This window comes from Artemia sp. Qi Xiang Cuo, chromosome 9 (assembly GCF_049724085.1).
Source record: "Artemia sp. Qi Xiang Cuo chromosome 9, ASM4972408v1, whole genome shotgun sequence".
Lineage (NCBI taxonomy): Eukaryota > Metazoa > Arthropoda > Branchiopoda > Anostraca > Artemiidae > Artemia > Artemia sp. Qi Xiang Cuo.
This window is the reverse complement of record NC_142802.1, coordinates 64,522,856-64,542,685: the sequence shown is the minus strand read 5'-3', so window position 1 is coordinate 64,542,685 and position 19,830 is coordinate 64,522,856. Positions and strand designations below refer to the sequence as shown.

The 19,830-nt window shown below is 34.8% G+C and overlaps 1 protein-coding gene across 1 annotated transcript in view; it reads right to left on the bottom strand.

Annotated features, from left to right (window-relative positions):
• The window catches only part of LOC148948934 (potassium voltage-gated channel protein Shaw-like), a 198,779-nt gene extending 179,393 nt beyond the window's left edge, over window positions 1-19,386 (bottom strand). Inside the window, exons 1-2 of the mRNA XM_089094140.1 lie at window positions 19,363-19,386; window positions 14,004-14,225 (exon numbers count right to left, since the gene is read on the bottom strand). Coding sequence (XP_088950266.1) covers window positions 14,004-14,197 — 194 coding nt within the window. The 5' untranslated portion in view covers window positions 14,198-14,225; window positions 19,363-19,386. The remainder of the gene's footprint in view (window positions 1-14,003; window positions 14,226-19,362) is intronic.
• Between the last annotated feature and the right edge of the window lie 444 nt (window positions 19,387-19,830).

Here is a 19,830-nt window from a genome sequence, read left to right as displayed (position 1 = left end):
TTTGATAATGACGTTTATAGGAATTGTATTGTTGAAAATACAATTCCACGAGATAAATTGTAAGCAATTCATTGGTTAAACTATAGAAACTTCACTGTAAATATAGAAAAAATTGCCATGAGTACCATTTCCGACAAGATCTATGTTTGTCAAGACGGTGTGAGTACCCTCCCCCTTGGGCACTATTTAACTTCCTACCGAGCCGAATGTGTTGGCCATAAGGAAAGTCTCGGTTTGAGTAAAGTCCAATAAAACAAATTTCCCAAAACCTTGGGGAGGGGCCTCGCGGCCGGGGGGGGGACCTTCGGCCACAAAGCCTTTCGTCAGCGGGGATGTGGGCGCCACCACCAACGGTTTCTTTTTTTTACTTAGAGCAGATTTTTTTTGTAAATATACATGTTGTTGTGTTCAAATTAAAAATGGTGTAAAAAAGTGATTTTATTTTAAGTGTATTTTTTTAAATAAAGTATATTTATTACAATGCTTTTTTCTAGTGCATTTTTAAAATAAATGTTTATGTTTTTTCTTATAAATAAATTAAACAAAAGAAACCTTAAGTGTATTTTTCTTGTTTAATGTGTTTTTTTCTGTAATGTATTATTTGTAAAGTGCTGTTTTTTATGTTAATAACACAAGAAATAAGATTCTTTATTGATTTTGTTCTTCTTATTATTCTTGAACGGAGTACTACTAGGGAAATTATTTAGTCATTATTATAACTATAGTCTACAGTTAGTTGTAGGTGAACTGTTGAAGGGAACATGTATTAATATAAATCACCATTCAGATCGTTTTTGTGTGGTCCGTTATCTTCAGGCAAAACGAAACTATTAACTAAAATAATATAGAATTGCGATAAAGTTTTTCCGGAAAATCCGAAAAAAATCTACTATTGTTAGAGTATTTGGCAGGAGTCATGCAATAAAATAAAAGCAATTGGCACGGTGGGATTGGTGAAGATACAATTCATACAGGGGCTTGATGTTTTCAACATTATTGAACCAAACTCTTGGCTGATTATTGACGATCTGGCTGAATCTATTGAACAATGGTCCCAGGAAACGCTACAATGATTCACTGTTTGATCTCATCCTGAACGGTTCCCAATTATTCTGGTTCTACAAAGCCTCTTTCATCACAGCAAATGTATGCGAACACTTGCGATGAACGGCACATAGTATATCATCTACAGAGTTTTTCGTGATTCTAGCTCCCTAATAATCCTCAATAAGCAAATATACCCTAGGGCCCCCAAATTTCTGCTCTCAGCGTACAATCAGGCAACTAATAAACCCTACGGCTATATCCTATTGGACCTTAATCAAAATAGACAGGAGGATTTGCGTGTAGTCACAGATATTTTTGACAATAAAATTACAGTATATCTCCCCGTGAACAGTAAAAACACCTATTAGTTGCTATCATGACACTGAAGAAACTACTTGAAAATATACATTTTCTTTTTCGTTCTAAGCACTTCAAAACCCCCACTTAGGAAAGCCATACTCAAACATAGTATTGACAACGATTTCATTAATCTAATATTTGAACTTTGTTTAAATTTAACCGAGGGCAATGTTGAACTGCCAGAAGTAGTTAAGCAACAGGCAAAGCAACATCGTTCCATTGTACGTACATTGGCCTCTAAAAAGAAAGGAAAGAATTTTAAAAGGAAACGTCTTCTTCAGGTGAGCGGTAGCTTTTTTACACTTTTACTGTCGGTAATCGCAGGACTTGTAAACAGTTTTCTGTAGAGAATGGCCAAGCCCTATAAATTGACTCCAATAGAAGTCGCTCTCTCACCCGTGGAACACTTTGAGGACGATCTGAGTAACTTCATTGACAACGAGAATATTGAGGATGATAAAAAACTGCTTTTACTTCAAGATGCACTTCGCCGAGTGGACAAACATAAGCCCTATTGTGCGAAGGCCAGTGGTATTAGTCACAAAAAAAGAACCATCTCCTCAGTATTCTGCTGCTGCTGCTGGAAAACAATTAAAGAAAAAGTATTTGGATTAATTTGTGTCGAGCTTTGGAATTCTAAGGCCCCAATAAATTCGTGAACAAAGTAAACGACTCATAACTTATCTCGTGGAAAGTTTTCAAGATCATATTTCAGTTGATAGCAGTGGGAAGGGGATTATAATTCAAGGCAAGAGCTATAATCTACTTAATTTAATCTATGATATGGTTACAAATCGTAGAGGACTATTATCATTTGACGCTCATCTATAAAACTTTCTAAATACATAACTTCCCCAAAAGCCTTATTAGCAATAGGCAAATTATAAAAAAATTAAATGAACATGCATCAATAACACCATTAAAATATGAACATGAAGAAGAAGAAGAAGATTTTAAATCAATTTTGAAAAATACTAGCACACCTAGTGGAAATTTGACAATAAGGAGCAGCAGCACACCACTGATAGCTAGACAAAAGCGAAGACGTATCAAGTCAACGTCACCGCCACCACCACCAGCATACAAAAGGGTGGCAGACGTTACACTGCACGGTTACATTCAAAATGGTTGAAGTTCTGAAATGTGTTTATGAAAATGTTGGTGAAGTGGGGAGTTTAAGTTCCCCCACCACTCTTTCCAAAGTCACTGGTGTTCACGCTAAAAGTGTAAAGACTATCTACAAAATGAATTAACTTATACTCTACATAGGAATAATAGGCTTCGTGCTAATCATTATCGAAAAACTAAAGCCTTTTTCCCATTGCATATAATGCAATCAGATCTCCTAACTCTAGATGAGATTCAAAGTCGTCGCAATACACCATACAAGTACATTCTACTTGAAATCAGTGTTTTTAGTCGCTATGCATATACCATTCCAGTGCTGTCAAAGAGAGGTGATGAAGTTGCTCATGCCACTGAAAGTATTTTAGAGAAGTATTCGTATAAAAAAATTCAAACGGAACGTAGTAGTAAATTTTTTAATCCCCATGTTACAAAAGTACTAGAGAAATATAATACACTGCTCTGTCATAGTCCTATAAAGGCTGCATTGGCCGAACGATTGATAAGAATTATTCGACTTTTAATTTCAAGATATTGTACATTGAAAAATACATCTGCTTTTATTCATGATTTAGATAAAATCATGTTGATGTATAATCAACGACCTCATCGATCATTGTCCAATTCAACCCCAACGGAAGTTCATCATTCTGATCATGATACAATTGACACCTTTCTTAAACAATATTCCAATGAAACGATTGTCAAGAAGAAAAAATTCAATATTGATGATACTGATAAAATTAATATAACAACTTAAGTATTTAAAAAAGGTAATTACTTGGGTTCCACTGAACTTTTTAAAGTTGAAAAAATTCTTGACTCCAAACCCATAGCTTATCGTCCGCGCGATACCAAAGATGAAGAAATTCTCGGCGGCTTTTATGACTATGAACTGCAAAAAATTAGAAATAATAGTAAAATCTGTCAAATTGAAAAGATATTAAAGACTCGTACTCACAGGGGTAGGAAACAGTTACTTGTTCGGTGGCTAGGATACAACTTTGATTTTGATTCTTGGATCGGTGTTGAAGATACAGACAATGCCCAATGATTTCTGTGTAACATTTATGTCCAACGTTTCCGATCCTTTCTACAACGACTTTAATAAGACAAGTGATTTTTGGACGAAACTCTCCCCCGCTATCAAATTTGACGGTGCGTAAGAAGTGGCTCTTGTTGACTGTATTCTCAAAAATACCTATGACATCCTGAGAAAGGATCGTGTGTATGATATAGAAGTTATACCATTCGATTGGTCACTCTTTGACGAGTATGAATGGGTCGAAGCCCTTAAATCTAGTGAATATCCAGATGTTACATTGAGATATAAAGAGTATGGTACTATGATGGATTTGTGACGTGCAATCAATAGAAAATATCATATCGTAGGAATGGCACATTCCATTTTAATTATTCAATGGAACATGATAGGATTTACATTACCTCACCTGTTGACAGTGAAATAATTATTCTCGATGACAATCTAAGAGAAGTTCTTGGCTTTAAACAGAATATGATAAATGGGAAAAACGCTGGCACTGTTAACGGGATAGATCAAGTTATTTTTGCTGATTATCCACCTGGTTTCACCTCGGACTCTTGCATATTTCTTTATGCATCCTTTGTAGAAACATCGAGAGTTGGTAATTCAAATATTGTTAATAAAAAAATAAAAAAAATCTTAAGGGTATTTTTCTAGTTTAATGTGTTTTTTTCTGTAATGTATTATTTGTAAAGTGCTGTTTTTATGTTAATAATACAAGAAATATGACTATTTATTGATATTGTTCTTCTTCTCATTATTCTTGAACGGAGTAGTAGTAATAATAGGGAAATTATTTAGTCATTAGACAACTATAGTCTAAAGTTAGTTGTCTGTGAACTGTTGAAGGGAACATGTATCAATTTAAATAATTCAGATCATTTCTGTGCGGTCCATCAATGTCAGGCAAAACGACACTCTTAACTAAAATAATTAAAAATTGTGATAAAATGTTTATGGAAAAGCCGAAAAAAATCTACTATTGCTACAGTATTTGGCAGGAGTCATAAAATAAAATAAAAGCAATTGCCATATCGGGGTTGGTGCAGATACCATTCATACAGGGAGTTTACTTTTTCGACATTATTGAAAAAAATATTTGGCAGGCTATTAACGATTTAGCTTAATTTATTGAATATAAGTCCCAGAAAGGTCTAATATTATTTACCCTTTATTGTCATCATGAATAGATCTCCGTTACTATGGCTCGGCAAAATCTCGTTCATTAGAGCATGTTTTTGTAAACACTTGCATTGAACTGCACCTCAGATATACCCCGGGGCACCTAAATCTCTGCTCTCAGCATACAATCAGGCAACTAATAAACCCTACGGCTATATCCTATTGGATCTTAATCAAAATACACCCGAGGATCTGCGTGTAGTCACAGATATTTTTGACAATGAAATTACAGTATATCTCCCCGTGAACGGTAAAAAGGCCTATTAGTTACCATCATGACACTGAAGAAACTACATGAAAATAGACATTTATTTTCCGTTCTAAGCACTTCAAAACCTCCACTTAGGAAAGCCATACTCAAACATGATATTGACAACGATTAATATACTAGCACACCCAGTGGAAATATTGATTTGACAATGAGGAGGAGGAGCACACCACTGATAGTTAGAAAAAAGTGAAAACTTATCAAGTCAACGTCATCATCATCCACTAGCGTACAAAAGGGTAGTGGACGTTACACTACGTGTTTGCGATCAAAATGGCAGATATTCTGAAAAGTGTTTATGAGAATATTGCTGAAGCGGGAAGTTTAAGTTCCCCCACCACTCTATTCCAAAGTCACTGATTTTGCACAAAAAGTGTACAAGAGTATCTACAAAATGAACCAAGTTAAACTCTATATATAAATCATAGACATTGTGTTAATTATTACCAAAAAATTAAAGTCTTTTTCTCATTGCATATTATGGCAGCAAATCCCTTTATTCTAGATGAGATTCAAAGACGTCACAATACACTGGGCAGGTACATTCTAATTACAGTTAGTGTTTTTAGTCGTTATGCATATGCCATTCCATTGCGGTCAAAGAGGGGTGTTGAAGTTGCTCGGGCTATAGAAAGTATTATCGAACAGGATTCGTATAAAAAAATTCAAACGGATCGCGGTAGCGAATTTGTTAATCCCCATGTTACAAAAGTACTAGCAAAATATAATACACTGCTCTATCATTGTCATAGTCCTATAAAGGCTGCATTGGCCGAACGATTGATAGGACCTATTCGACTTTTAGTTTCAAGATATTGTACATTGAAAAATACATCTGCTTTTATTCATGATTTAGATAAAATCATGTCGATTTATAATCAACGAGCTCATCGATCATTGTCCAACTCAACCCCAACGGAAGTTCATCATTCTGATCATGATACATTTGATACTTTTATTAAACAATATTCCAATGAAACGACTGTAAAGAAAAAATTTAATGTCGGTGATACTGTTCAAATTAATAGAACTAGTAATGTTTTTGAAAAAGGTAATTACTTGTGGCCCACTGAACTTTTTAAAGTGACAAAACTCCTAGACACCAAACCCATAACTTATCGTCTACGAGACACCAAAGATGAAAAGATTCTCGGTAGGTTTTATGACTATGAACTACAAAAAATTAAAAATAATAGTGAAATCTATCAAATTGAAAAGATATTAAAGACTTGTACTCGCAGGGGTAAGAAACAGTTACTTGTTTGGTGGCTAGGATAGAACTCTGATTTTGATTCTTGGATCGGTGTTGAAGATATTGACAACGCCCAAAGATTTCTATGTAACATTCACGTCCAACTTTTCCGATCCTCTCTACAATGACTTGAATAAGACAAGTTATTTTTGGATGAAGATCTCTCCCGCCATTAAATTTTACGGTGCGTATGAAGTGGCTCTTGTCGATTGTATTCTCAAAAATACCGATGATATCCTGAGAAAGGATCGTGTGTATGATATAAAAATTTATACCATTTGATTGGTCACTCTATGTCGAGTATGAATGGATTGAAGCACTTAAATCTAGTGAATATTCACATGTCAAAATGAAATATATTCTATATGATAGTATGACGGATTTGTGTCGTACAATCAATAGAAAAATCTCATATCGTAGGAATGGTACATTCCATTTTAATTATTCAATAGAACTCGATAGGATTTACATTACCTCACCTGTTGACAGTGAAACAAATCATCTCAATGATAATCTGAGTGATGTTCTTGGCTTTAAACAGAATATGATCAATGGGAAAAACGTCGGCACTGTTAACAGGATGGATCAAGTTATTTTCGCTGATTATCCACCTGGTTTCACCTTGGACTCTTGCATATTTCCGTATGCATCCTTTGTAGAAACATCGAGAGTTGGTAATTCAAATGTCCCCGTCCTACATGTTCTTGAACGAAAACGACTCATGAACTTGTTCATCACTATAATATAAAGCATCTTGAGTATGTTCCTGTAAACACTTCGTATTTGGAACTCTGTCAATTAACACTAAGAAGTAAATTGGGTGATCCTCTAGCATAACAAAAGGTTTAGCCGTAATAACATGTAAGTTTCAACCCACCATCGGCGACAGCACCACCACCTAAAATGAACAATAGAAGAATTCCATTTGTCTGTCCTGATATCAATTGCTATGTTGGTGCTCTGTGTCCACGTCAAATAAGTCATGGATTAGACTACTACATGGGGCGTACTACTATTTCTGGCTATGGTCTTGGTAGCTGGTTTGCTAGGCTAATTTGTTCTGCACTACCCCTTGCCAGAAAATATCTTGTACCTGCTGCATCAAATTTTGCTGCCTCAATACAACACGACTGGGGGTCGGGTAAAAATTTTAACGTGAGTGTTAAAGAAAATATTAGATCTTCAGTAAGAGCCGTTGGTAAGCCATTAAAATCTCAGTAAAATGGGAAGGGATAGAAAAGGATGCGTTCGCGTCATTCACTCATCAGTCTCTACCCAGGCGGGAAGTGAAGGATATCAACAAAGACTTTGAGGAATAAAACGAAGAAGACCAGTAAGAAGAAAAAGAAAAGGATTGTTAGATCAAAGAAGGATTTCTTCTCTTAAGATGACTTATCTCCCCGACAAGGAATCACATCCATCAATCAGTTCCTCATTGAATCTGTTCAATGCTGAAAATGTTGATGTCAGTGTCAAGTATGGCTACTATGAACAATTTCATCCCCAGCAACCCTTCTCGGAAAATATACACTTTCAAATATTTTCCAATGAAGACTATTTCATTGATTTGTCATCAACATTTATTGACTTAAATGTTGCGGTGAAAGAAAAAGCCAGATAATACGACTCCAACTGCTGCCGATGGTCTCTCCTACGAAAACTGTATTCTAAACAACCTGTTCAAGCAAATTAATGTATTTATTATTGGAACATTGGTGAGCACTAGCAATAATTTATCCAACTATGCAAGCTACATACAATTTATGATGGTGACACCAAAGGCTTATAAGGAGTTGAGAGGACAGTCATTGGGCTATGAATATCGATCAGGTGTTGATAGTGACGGTGAGTTGACTACTGCAGTGACCCAGGAGTATCATTTAGTTGGAAAATTAAATCATGAGATATTCAATATATCCGAATGGTTACCCCTCAATGTCAAGATTGACATAAAGTTGCAACTAGCACCATCAAATTTCATTTTGAGAAAAACACTGCCTGCAGCACACGATGCAAATGTCATTATCACATCGGCAATTCTTCATGTTCGCAAACAACAGGTTATGAGCTCTGTTGCATTGGCAGTGGAAAAGCTAAGAGTCAATTGCAACAGCATTAAACTTCTTGTCCCCCATACGATCACCAATCAACGTCACAATGCCAATGGCTCTTCTAGTTATACCGATTCATCGTTTATCAACGGAAAATTACCATCAAAACTTGCTTTGGCCTTTGCGAAGAGTGCCAGTGCCGTTGGATCCTGGACTGCATCCCTCCATGATTTTAATCTTTTTGGTCTATCTTTCCTTGTGTGTAAAGTGAATGGTATTCCACTGTACACTCTATCATTTGACAAAAAAATCCTATAGAACTCTGTATGAGTTAACCATGCAATCCCTAGATAATGACTCCCAACTATTTTAAAATGGAATAACCATTTCAATGTTTTCAAAAAATCATGATGTAATTGTTTCGGACCTGTCTGGCACCCAAGATATGAGTATAGTGCGAACAGGGAATGTACGCTTAGACTGCAAATTTGCCGATGCTTTGACTGAGAGTATAACGCTAATATCATTGAGTCAATTTGAAGCTTATTGGAAAATCATACCCGACGGCAGTGTTTTACTAGACCTAGCACCATGAACACAAACCAAATAATCAGCGTATTCAATATGGATCCATACATATCCCAATACAAGTTCTATTGCATACCATCGGCCTTCATTGAAAAAATTCCAAGTGTTAACAATATCTTAATCATTTCTAATAGCAGACCATCGACTTTGAACACGGATCATTGGCTATGCATCTTTCAAACAGCGAAGAATATCGGATTTTTTGATCCTCTTGGCCTATCATATAAATTCTACACTCCACATATCAACAACTTTATTGAGAGCAGTGGGAAAACTATTATTCAAAATCAATAGGAGAGTACAGGATTTAACGACTAAGACATGCGGCTTTCATGCACTACTCTTTTTCATGTTCAGATGTCGTGGTTATACCTACAAGCAGTTTCTCAACATTTATGTTGACTTTCCTCGATTGAAAGACTTTCTAGTGGAAAATATACTTACAAGCGTGTTTAGTATTGATTTTAGTGCCCTACGAATAAAATATTCTAATAATGTATGTAAAATTGTTTATTAATAAAAATAATGTATGTACATGATAAAAACGACTTTTCTATTCTTTAGATTTCATCTTCTATTACGTATAGGTATTTGTCGAGAGCATCTAATGCAGGTAGATTATCTGAATTCACGGTATACTGATCCTGATGTGCTGCAATGTCAGGGTCGCATTTTCTACAGTAGAGTGTAACTTCACTCTTGTCATATCTATTTGTATAGTCAATGATACTATTCTCATTCTTTCATTAGAATTCACATGTTTCAATTTGCTTATTTGAAGCAATGTCACAAACATTGTCCTCAAGTGGTGAATCACATTCCGTCACAGCCAAATAAAAATCATTGGGCTTGTAATCATAGTAGTCATTGGCTTCATAGCGATGACGTAGAAACCAAATTCTTTTGTTGTTCCAACAGTTGAATCGCTGGCCTGGCTCCTCCTCCCAAAACAATCTAAAGCCACGACAATACCAATCTCTTAGCAATAAACTAAAATCACGCTTAGGATTCTTTTCAATCATACCAGGATATGTATGCTCCCATTTATTACATTTATCATAGTGGCAATTAGAGCAAAGGTGTCCTCTAGGATGAGAGTCACACACTCCTTCAAGACAGGAATTACAGCCTTTAATTTGTACTGCATTTCCTCTCTGCAATTTACACGGGTTGCATAATCTGCACTTTTCATTATACTCATCAATAATTGTACAATTCTGATATAATGACCAGCTGCCCAGTGTGTACATGCATAGTGGACATGTATAGAATATTTCTTCCTGTGTTGGCACTCTCACCGCCAAAATGAAACTGAGCTACTATCAACAAATTGAGTGGGATAGAGAGAGACAGAGGAGTAAATCATCCTTGAACTCCATCTTCCTCATGTTAGAAAAATTCCTAAATTTTCAAATTAGTGTTAAAAAGTATATCCACAATATCATTTCGCTGTGTCGTGATTAATATGCCAATAAATTATGTAAATGCATTTGGACCACAACGTAAAAGCTTTATGCAATAGTCTAATGATTGAGAATCAGTTTTCATTATATCAACAAGCATTCCCTGAGAAAATATCTTCCTTTGAATAGACAACTCTAGAAAATCATCATCTAGAATCAAACGTTTTTCCATAAATACAAGATTTCCCATGATTCACTCTTTCTCAAATCTATCCATTTCTTAGAGTCCTAACACTCTCACAACCAACTTCAGACTAACCATGATTCTTTTTTTTTACTCTAAAAGAATATACGCTAGCCTACTATAGAAAGAAAAATATGTTTGATTTAGAAACAATTTTATTGAGCATAAGTACAACAATAATAATCACTGATTCAATTTGTTTTCATCAATATATTTCACTAGTGCATCTAATGCTGCCTGAAGTCTATTTATATGCACAATGTTCAGTTTCGCAGTAAAGCATAATTGCTCCTCCATTTTAAATTTGCTCAATGATATCACGTATCTACCATACATATCATCCCATTCAAGGCTTAGTCTACATCCTCATGTTATTTCCACAGCCACTTTTGGTACTCTTGTATCATTGCTACTGCTACCTGCTCCACCATCAACCTCCAATAGCGTAAATGTCCCACTTATTTTCTCTACTAATATCGTCTCAAATAAACTATTATCTCTGAATTCAATTCTCTTAATAATATGAACTACAATGAAAATCACTCCTTTTATTTGAATCCAATTACTAATCAAGTTACCGTATATGGAGTAGCCTCCAGTCTCTCTGATTGGCCCAAAAAAGTAGGTGTTGCCTCAGAAACCAGTCTGGTTGCATTACACAATCTCAACCATAGTTCCAAAACGTGTTTGATCACTTTGCTTGGAAAGATACCAAGGAACATAATCTACTCAAATAGCATGGGAAGGAACATAAACCCGTAGAAGTATTACCTGTATGCAAGGGGCTACTCACTCTCTTTGAAAAGGTGTAGATCATCAAGCAAATAGTACTGTGATTCCTAGGGCATTAAGCAAATCCATAAGGGGCATTCTACTAACTACCTAACCCCTCTCTAGGTCATCCCAAGGGTACGGCATGTAGTGTCGTCTTTACTTGCGAGCCCTAATCTTTATGCTGATTAAATAAAAAACAAGATTTTTCAACTGAAAGTAAGGAGCAACATTAAAATTTAAAACGAACACAAATTATTACGTATATGAGGGGGTTTGCCCCCTAGTCAATACCTCGCTCTTTAGGCCAAAGTTCGAAATTTTGTTCCAGTTCTTTAAGAATGACCCTCAATCACAAAGGTGGTTTAATCAGAATAAATAGCTGAAAGTACTAAATAAGCTTTAAAATAATATATAAAAAAATAACACGTCTTAGGTAATCTTTTTTCTGGCAAAAAAAAATACAATATTCCACATTTTTGCAGATAAGAGCTTGAAACCTATACAGTAGGGTTCTCTTATACACTGAATCTGATGGCGTCATTTTAATTAAGATTCAATGACTTTTTGGTTTTTCCCCCTTTTCTTGAAAATAAGGCAAATTTTCTGAGGCTCGTAACTTTTGATGTGTACGACTATACTTGATGAAACTTATATATTTGATATCATCAAAAGACACTGATTCTTTTGATGTTTCTATTGGTACCAAAATTTTATTTTTTAGAGTTCGGTTACTTTTGATCTAGGTCGCTCCTTGCTTACAGTTCGTTACCACGAAAAGAAGGATGGATATAACAAAATACATGTGCCAAAAATTCAAGGAAGACCGGCAGCCATTAAATTTGTCAAAGGAACCTAATAGCATCAAACTGCCCATGGTAATAAACAAATAAAGATCAACCTTAGTCAATAGAAACCGAAACTCTAAGAAACAGAAACTTGATGAAAATAACTATACATTGAAAGATTCTGCTGCTTATGCTGGCTCTTTATTCTCGGTTAGTTCAATTTTATGTATGACAAATAGTACAGTGTTTACAAGAGGTTTTTATACAGTGTTTTTTGTACAAGAGGTTTCTTGTTCGGTTGCTGTTTTCTTTTCTATGTAATTTTGAGTTTAGTAGTGTTCTGTGTCGTATGCAAAATGTTAAATAAAACATTTAGCAAAAAGAATGAAATTTTAGTAGTTTTGCAAGTTTAAGGTGCAAGAATAGGTTTTTAAATTTAAAGAGACTAAGTCATTTAGACTAGGAATGAATGAACATAAAGAGTTGACATACGGTAATAAGAAGATCGATCAAGTTTATAGTTTCATTTACCAGGGTGGTATTTCTAATTTAAGAGTTGGATACAGAAAAGATGTACAAAGTAGAATAGACAAGGCCCAAGGTGTTTTCTCACAGTTAAAAATAATTTGGAAGAATAGGAAAATAATTTGCGAAAAAAATTAGAATATCGGCACCCACGATAATGACAACGGTCAAGTATGGTTCTTAGACGTGGGCGCTTCGATAGGCAGAGGAAGATTTTTAAATGCTTCCCAGAGGATGTCGAACAACAAGCTATACGCGAAATTCAGTTCTATGTCATTTCCAAGGGCTATAATGACAGAAAGGCTCAGATGGCTATGACAAGTTCTACGGATCAAGGAAGATAGATTGCTAAATAGCGTTCAAGTTGGCCATTCGTCTGTGGCAAAACGGAAAGCAGGTCGTCCCCTAAAGGGGTGGGAAGAAGTCATAAGAACGGATTTAAAAGACATCGGAAATTCACAGCAGGAGAGAAAGTGTGAAATTTTTAATATATTGGGGCGGAGGAGGAGCATGCGCGGGTGAGTTGGCCAGGGGCGGCTTGGTGCTGTAGTAAATTTTTATTAGTATTAGTAGCATATTCCTTACGCTACTGATCATTGAGCCTTTTTCTCGTAGGGCGAGGGGGTAAAAACCTTCCATTTTTTATCTGTTTAAATAATGAAACAATTAGTCTTTTGAAATTCGCCAAGTTTAGAGGTATTTATCAAAATTAGTAGCATAAGAAAATACCTATTGTTTTTGAAAAATAGGGGAAAATAACAACAGGAAGGAAAGTGACCTTCATCTTTGACCATTCGAAAAAGATGGTCACGGAAGCTGGTTTATTGCTTTATTTGCTGAATTTGAGTTTGTTTCTGATGTGTGTGTTTTTGCTGTTGGTGTTTTTTCTTTTTACCAAGGGTGGTAGTATCGAGTCAGTGGTCATAGAATATCTCTGATTCCGTCAGCGCAGTGATAGAGAGTTAGATTCTTTACTCTTTAGTTAAAGCGTCGGTGGCAGAGTCGTAACACATAATATAATTGCAGCTCCTCTTATATTCAGGATAATCTAGGCGCTGATCTACCCCTGAAATAAGACAAGTGTTGGAAAGACAAAAACAGTGGCTGGTTCCAAAGGGCGTATCCAGGATTTTTGTTTGGAAGACCATTCTTTAAACTGGTGAGGGGCTGCAATTTTTTTTAAACGCATGAAAAAGTTGTTGAATTGAATTTTTTACATTTTCACGATTCGGACAAAAATTTTTGAGGGGATTCAAGCCCAGTACCCCCGCCCCCTGGATATGGCCTTGCTGGCTCCAGACGAAAGTGAAGAAAGTGCATGCTGTGCTTTAAAGACAAGTTGAAGATGATTTACCTGTAGTAGTTGAGTATTTGACAAAAGACCCCAGGATGCCGGTCAAAGAAATATTCATTAAGCAGAGAATCATAGTTAACCAATGCTTCAGTTAGTCGTGACAGCCGTGTTGCTGGAATTTTTTTCAATGTCGTTCGGTAAGTCTCAAACCTGATGCCTCCGACATTGAGGATAATCTTATTGTCGCCATCCATTGATTACAGACCATAATTTCCTTTCTTCCTGTAAGTATAGCCGATTAGATTTATAATCCACTCATAGCTATTGCTGTAATACATGAACAAACTCTTTTTTTAGCCATTAAGACTATCGAACCAAAACATGGCGCTTTACCTTTCGCCGCTCATGTTTATCTAAGCTTCTATAAGCAATTCAGATCCGTTTTTTTCGCTAAAATCTTTGCAAACAGGAACTACTATAAGTGGAATGTTGGGTATGCTTGAATTACTTGTTTTCATTTTTTGGGGTATTTTATAAAAATCAATTTTGTTTTCGGTAAGTTTTTTGGAGAGTTGATTAATTCGATAGCGGGAAGATATATATACCATTTTATTTGATATTAAACGCTGTTTCTAAAAAGATTAATTTTTACCGCCACAAGCTCAATTTGAAACCCTCTGTAGAGCCCTGAAACTTGGTCTGGAGCCCTGAAACGTCACTAATTTTGATGAAGGCAAAAAAAGATGCACTATTGAAAACAAGACTCCAAATTCTGTTGATATTTGATAGTCCTCTAACAGTCATTGTCGAATAGCATATTTAATGGTGTATTTATCTTTTAGCTAGCAAATTAAATTTACCAATTAAATTTCACAAAAATTAAAATAAGCAAAAAACAATTGTTTTAAACGAAAGTAAAGAGATACAGCTACAACAATGAATATTAGCTGTCATCTTAAAAAAGGAAAATGGCAAAAACAGAAATGGCGGTGGCATTTTGTGACAAATACTAGAGATCAAATTCTTTGATGTCCTGGAGCAATTTTAAATTCTTGTTTAATTGACCATCCAAGTGAAATCTGTTTCAAAATGTTCTTTTTATGACGCCATATAGTATTTGTTATTTTATTTTGAAGGGATATTTTACCGTCAATGTTAAGCCTACTTCTAATTTAATAGTAATACAAAATTTTATGTTGACGATAAAAGGAGTTTAGAAGACAGCCACATTTTTAATCTGATTCCTCCGCAGTTAATTTGAACAATTTATTCTAAAATAGCTAGCCACCTAAATGAAAGGTGAAGTTTCACAGATTTTATTCTCAACTTTTTCATCTCTGTCTGCAAAGTCCTTCAAGTTTAGGTAAAGCTCACAGGAGTCTCGTAAATGAGCAAAAGGCAATATTTACACAAGGAATAAAAACTGCACAGCTTGGAACCGATGGAAAACATGGCAGACAAAATGGAGTAAAATCCACCTATAGCCTACAGCGAGTGAAAATGAATGCTTGAAGACTTATTTTAATAGTGTTTATAGTGTTTAATAGAAGTTTTTAATAGTGTTGAATGTGTGTAATGAAGTTTAATAGTGTTTAATAGAAGTTTATAAGTGTTTTGATCAATTCTGCTCCTCTTCAACTTTCCAATGTTCTAAGGTACTTTTTCAAAGGTTCTAATTTTCCGCTTCACTTTAGGTTCAAATTGTCGTTTTTCCATTAAGTTTTCTAATTTTTCTTTAAGTTTTCTAATTTTTCCGCTTCACTTTATGTAAAATTTTAAACTATATCAAAGGGATCAAAGCAACAAAGTGGCCTTTTAAAAGTGACCAGCTTTACAAAAATAAGGAAGACGGAGGAGTAGCTTCTGGTAAAATCCTTTATTTTTTTTATTTTTTTGGAGGAGGAAGGGGAGAGGAACAAAAATACTGTCAGTGAAATTTTTGCTTTGTGAACCAGCTTAGTGATTTCTGAAGCAGTCTGAAATCGAAAAAACACAATGAGATGCCGGTAAAGCTTATCTCGTATTTTCTTAAAGGAAAAAAGGAAAGGAAATGTTCAATGTGGTGTCAACAAGTGTTGCAAATTTGATCCTTTTACCTTTTTTAAATGAGCTGCCTCTCACTGTGGCCTTAACACCTCACAAAGTTGGCCTAGGTATGACACATTTACAACTTAATTCTTAAAAGACAGCCTTTTGTGATAAAAATGCATTTAGATTACCCATCAAGTTCAAATTTGTTTATTTATAATTTATGAATAAAACAAAAAACTACCTTGGGAGCCGCGAAGATGTTACAAGTAGAATAGCCAAGGCTCAGGGTATTTCTTTCCACAGTTGAAAGAAGTTTGGAAGAATAGGAAGATAAGTCTGCGAACCAAGATTAAAATATTGAAAGCTACATTGATGACAATGCTCAAATATGGTTCTGAAGCATAGGCGCTCCGAAAAATGGAGGAAAATCGGCTAGGTATTTTCCAGGGAAACTCCTTACGGATCGTTTGGGTACCCGACCGATTGACAGTATTTCAAACAGTAGGCTGAACGAAAATGTGGTTCAGTCCCACTTTTTAGGGAAATGAAAGAAAGGCTGAGATGGCTAGGGCATGCTATGCAGATGAAGGATGACAGATTGCCAAAGATTTTCCTCTTCGGCCAACCTTCAAGGGATAAAGGGATGGCAGGTCGTCCACAGTTTGGATGAAAGGATGTCGTAAAGAAAGATATAAAGGAAATGTGAACTTCCTGGGAGGGTATAAAGAGGGAGGCTATGAATTGATAGGGATGGAGGAGGATTGTACGAAGCTATGTTGGCATCAGGTGGCTTAGTGCTGCTGTGAGTTGTTAGTAGCAGTAGTAGTAAGGGGGTTACTCTTACCAAGGCCATCTTTAGAGTCTTTCAAAGAAAGGAATTTCTTAGACCACACTGCTTTTCCATTTACAAAAGATTAAACAAGAAAAACGGATTTTAATTTCTATAAAGCAGTGAATACAAACACTTAATTAAACAAAAATACTCCGAATATTTCGGCCCCACATCCGGGAGCCTTTCTCAACGGTAAAAAAAATGAAACAAAAAAAGTCTTTTTTAAAAAAAACCTTAACTTACATCAACATAAAAACATACTAAACAAACAAAAGAAAAAATATAAATAAATAGGAAAACAAAACTCACATATTAAATAAACACTTCCATTCACTGGCGTATAAACAAAATCGAATGTTTATATTGATTGGAACAGGCCTTCTTACAGTATATAAATGGAAATCTATCAAAAAATGAAAATATATTTATACTTAAACTAAAACAATAAAGTTCAGCTAACCCCCGGCCCATAACCCCTAATTATATCTCACAAGTTCATCACCCAATGTTTGAATTATAAATTGAACAGATTCGTTTGCTTGCAAGCTTAGCTGCAGTTCATTTACCTTCCCCAGTATTTAACCAAGTCTGACCTTTGTCCACAAGGTCATCTTTCTTATCAGAACAATTATTAAAATCAGTACTGGTTGAAAATTTTACCTGCTTTTTAATTAAACTATTATAAATCGAATTGTTCCTAAAATCCCCTTCATCTCTATTGATACTAATACCCCCATATATTATCTTTTTGTATTTCTATAATTTCCCTGAAGCTTTGTAAAAGTCCTACAGACGTATCTACTATTTTTGTTTGATCAAATAAAATATGTGATGAGGAAAATTATAAAGATGTTCTGCTATAGCTGACTCAAACGTTTCTGATGTTTTGTTTTGTTTTAGAGAGCAATCTATGGCATTCTTGTGTTGCTGTAGCCTATTTTCTAACATCTGTTGTGTTCTTCCCACATAAAATTTACCACAAGAGCATGGAATTTTGTATACTCCCTTTTGCAAATTTCTCAGTACCTTGTCTTTCCCTTTATTTAACAAAGAGCTTATAGTTTGTCCTGATTTAAATGCTGTATTTAAATCAGGACAGGTAATGGCTATCCGGAAAATATGATTTCTCAAATAATTGAAAAAAGGAAAAAAAAGTTGGTAGAACCAAAAATATTAGAAGAAGATGGGTCAAATAAAACAAATTACATAACTTTGCCTTTTATCCCAATATTGTCACAAAAATTAAGAAGAGAATTAAAAAAACATAATATAAATACAACATTTAAATTAGGACAAAATATAAGCTCTTTATTAAATAAAGGGAAAGACAAGGTACTGAGAAATTTGCAAAAGGGAGTATACAAAATTCCATGCTCGTGTGGTAAATTTTATGTGGGAAGAACACAACAGATTTTAGAAAATAGGCTACAGCAACACAAGAATGCCATAGATTGCTCTCTAAAACAAAACAAAACACCAGAAACGTTTGAGTCAGCTGTTGCAGAACATCTTTATAATTTTCCTAATCACAGTATTTTATTTGATCAAACAAAAATATTAGATACGTATGTAGGACTTCTACAAAGCTTCAGGGAAATTATAGAAATAAAAAAGATAATATATGGGGGTGTTAGTATCAACAGAGATGAAGGGGATTTTAGGATCAATTCGATTTATAATAGTTTAATTAAAAAGCAGGTGAAATTTTCAACCAGTACTGATTTTAATAATAGTTCTGATACGAAAGATGACCTTGCGGATAAAGGTCAGACTGGGTTAAATGCTGGGAAAGGTAAACGAACTGCAGCTAACCTTGCAAGCGAACGAATCTGTTCAATTTATAATTCAAACATTGGGTGATGAACTTGTGAGATATAATTAGGGGTTATAAACCGGGGGTTAGCTGACCTTTATTGTTTTAGTTTAAGTATAAATATATTTTCATTTGTTGATAGATTTCCATTTATATACTGTGAGAAGGCGTGTTCCAATCAATATAAACATTCGATTTTGTTTATACGCCAGTGAATGGAAGTGTTTATTTAATATGTGAGTTTTGTTTTCCTATTTATTTATATTTTTTCTTTTGTTTGTTTAGTATGTTTTTATGTTGATGTAAGTTAAGGTTGTTTTTTAAAAAAGAACTTTTTTGTTTCATTTTTTCCGTTGAGAAAGGCTCTCGGATGTGGGGCCGAAATATTTGGAGTATTTTTGTTTAATTGTTTGTATTCACTGCTTTATAGAAATTAAAACCCATTTTTCTTGTTTAATTTTTTTTCAAAGAAAGGCTTAAAGGTTGTGTAAAACGCTATGGCAATAGAAAATGCAACTGATGCTAACAACGTTTGGGGATCTTTTATGTGCCTAGATCCGCAAACCGCGACAGATAAAAAAAAACAAGACTTTAGGTTAAAAATGTTGGAAACTAATATAGGTCTAAAACACAAAATTTTGTACTGGTGGTAATTTTCTTTAGCAGTGCAACGCCATTTTTAATAAAAGAAATAATATTGAAGAATATTTTAGTCAAGAATAATTTAGTCAAGAATACTTTACATTGGCTTATTAGTAATTTTATCCTGATCTCACGAAGACTGAATGACCGACTGAATGCCCTACCCTATCTAAGTGTGAGGTTAGGAAGCTTTCGTAACGGACAACTTCCGTTCTTATATCGGAAATTCTTGACACCCTACTGGGACACTTCGGTTTTCCTTAAAAGAAGATTCCTATAAGAAATCTTTTCTTAGAAACAATTCGTACTTCCTTCCACTGTCAAGAATTGCGAGGGTTAATGTAGCGTTTATGAAAGATAGGGATAAGGAATCTATAACGTTCATTTTCTACTTTGTCCAGTTAGAAGTGGAAATGTTTTTTTTTTGACACTTTGTGGTTATGATCGTAAGGATTGGTATGGAAGCTGTTCTTGTAGTTATCAATGTCTTCTCAATTTTTGTATATCCCCTTTTCTCTTTATGTAAATGCAAAACAGATTCAAGCTTGATAGCTAGCTTCTTGAAGGTA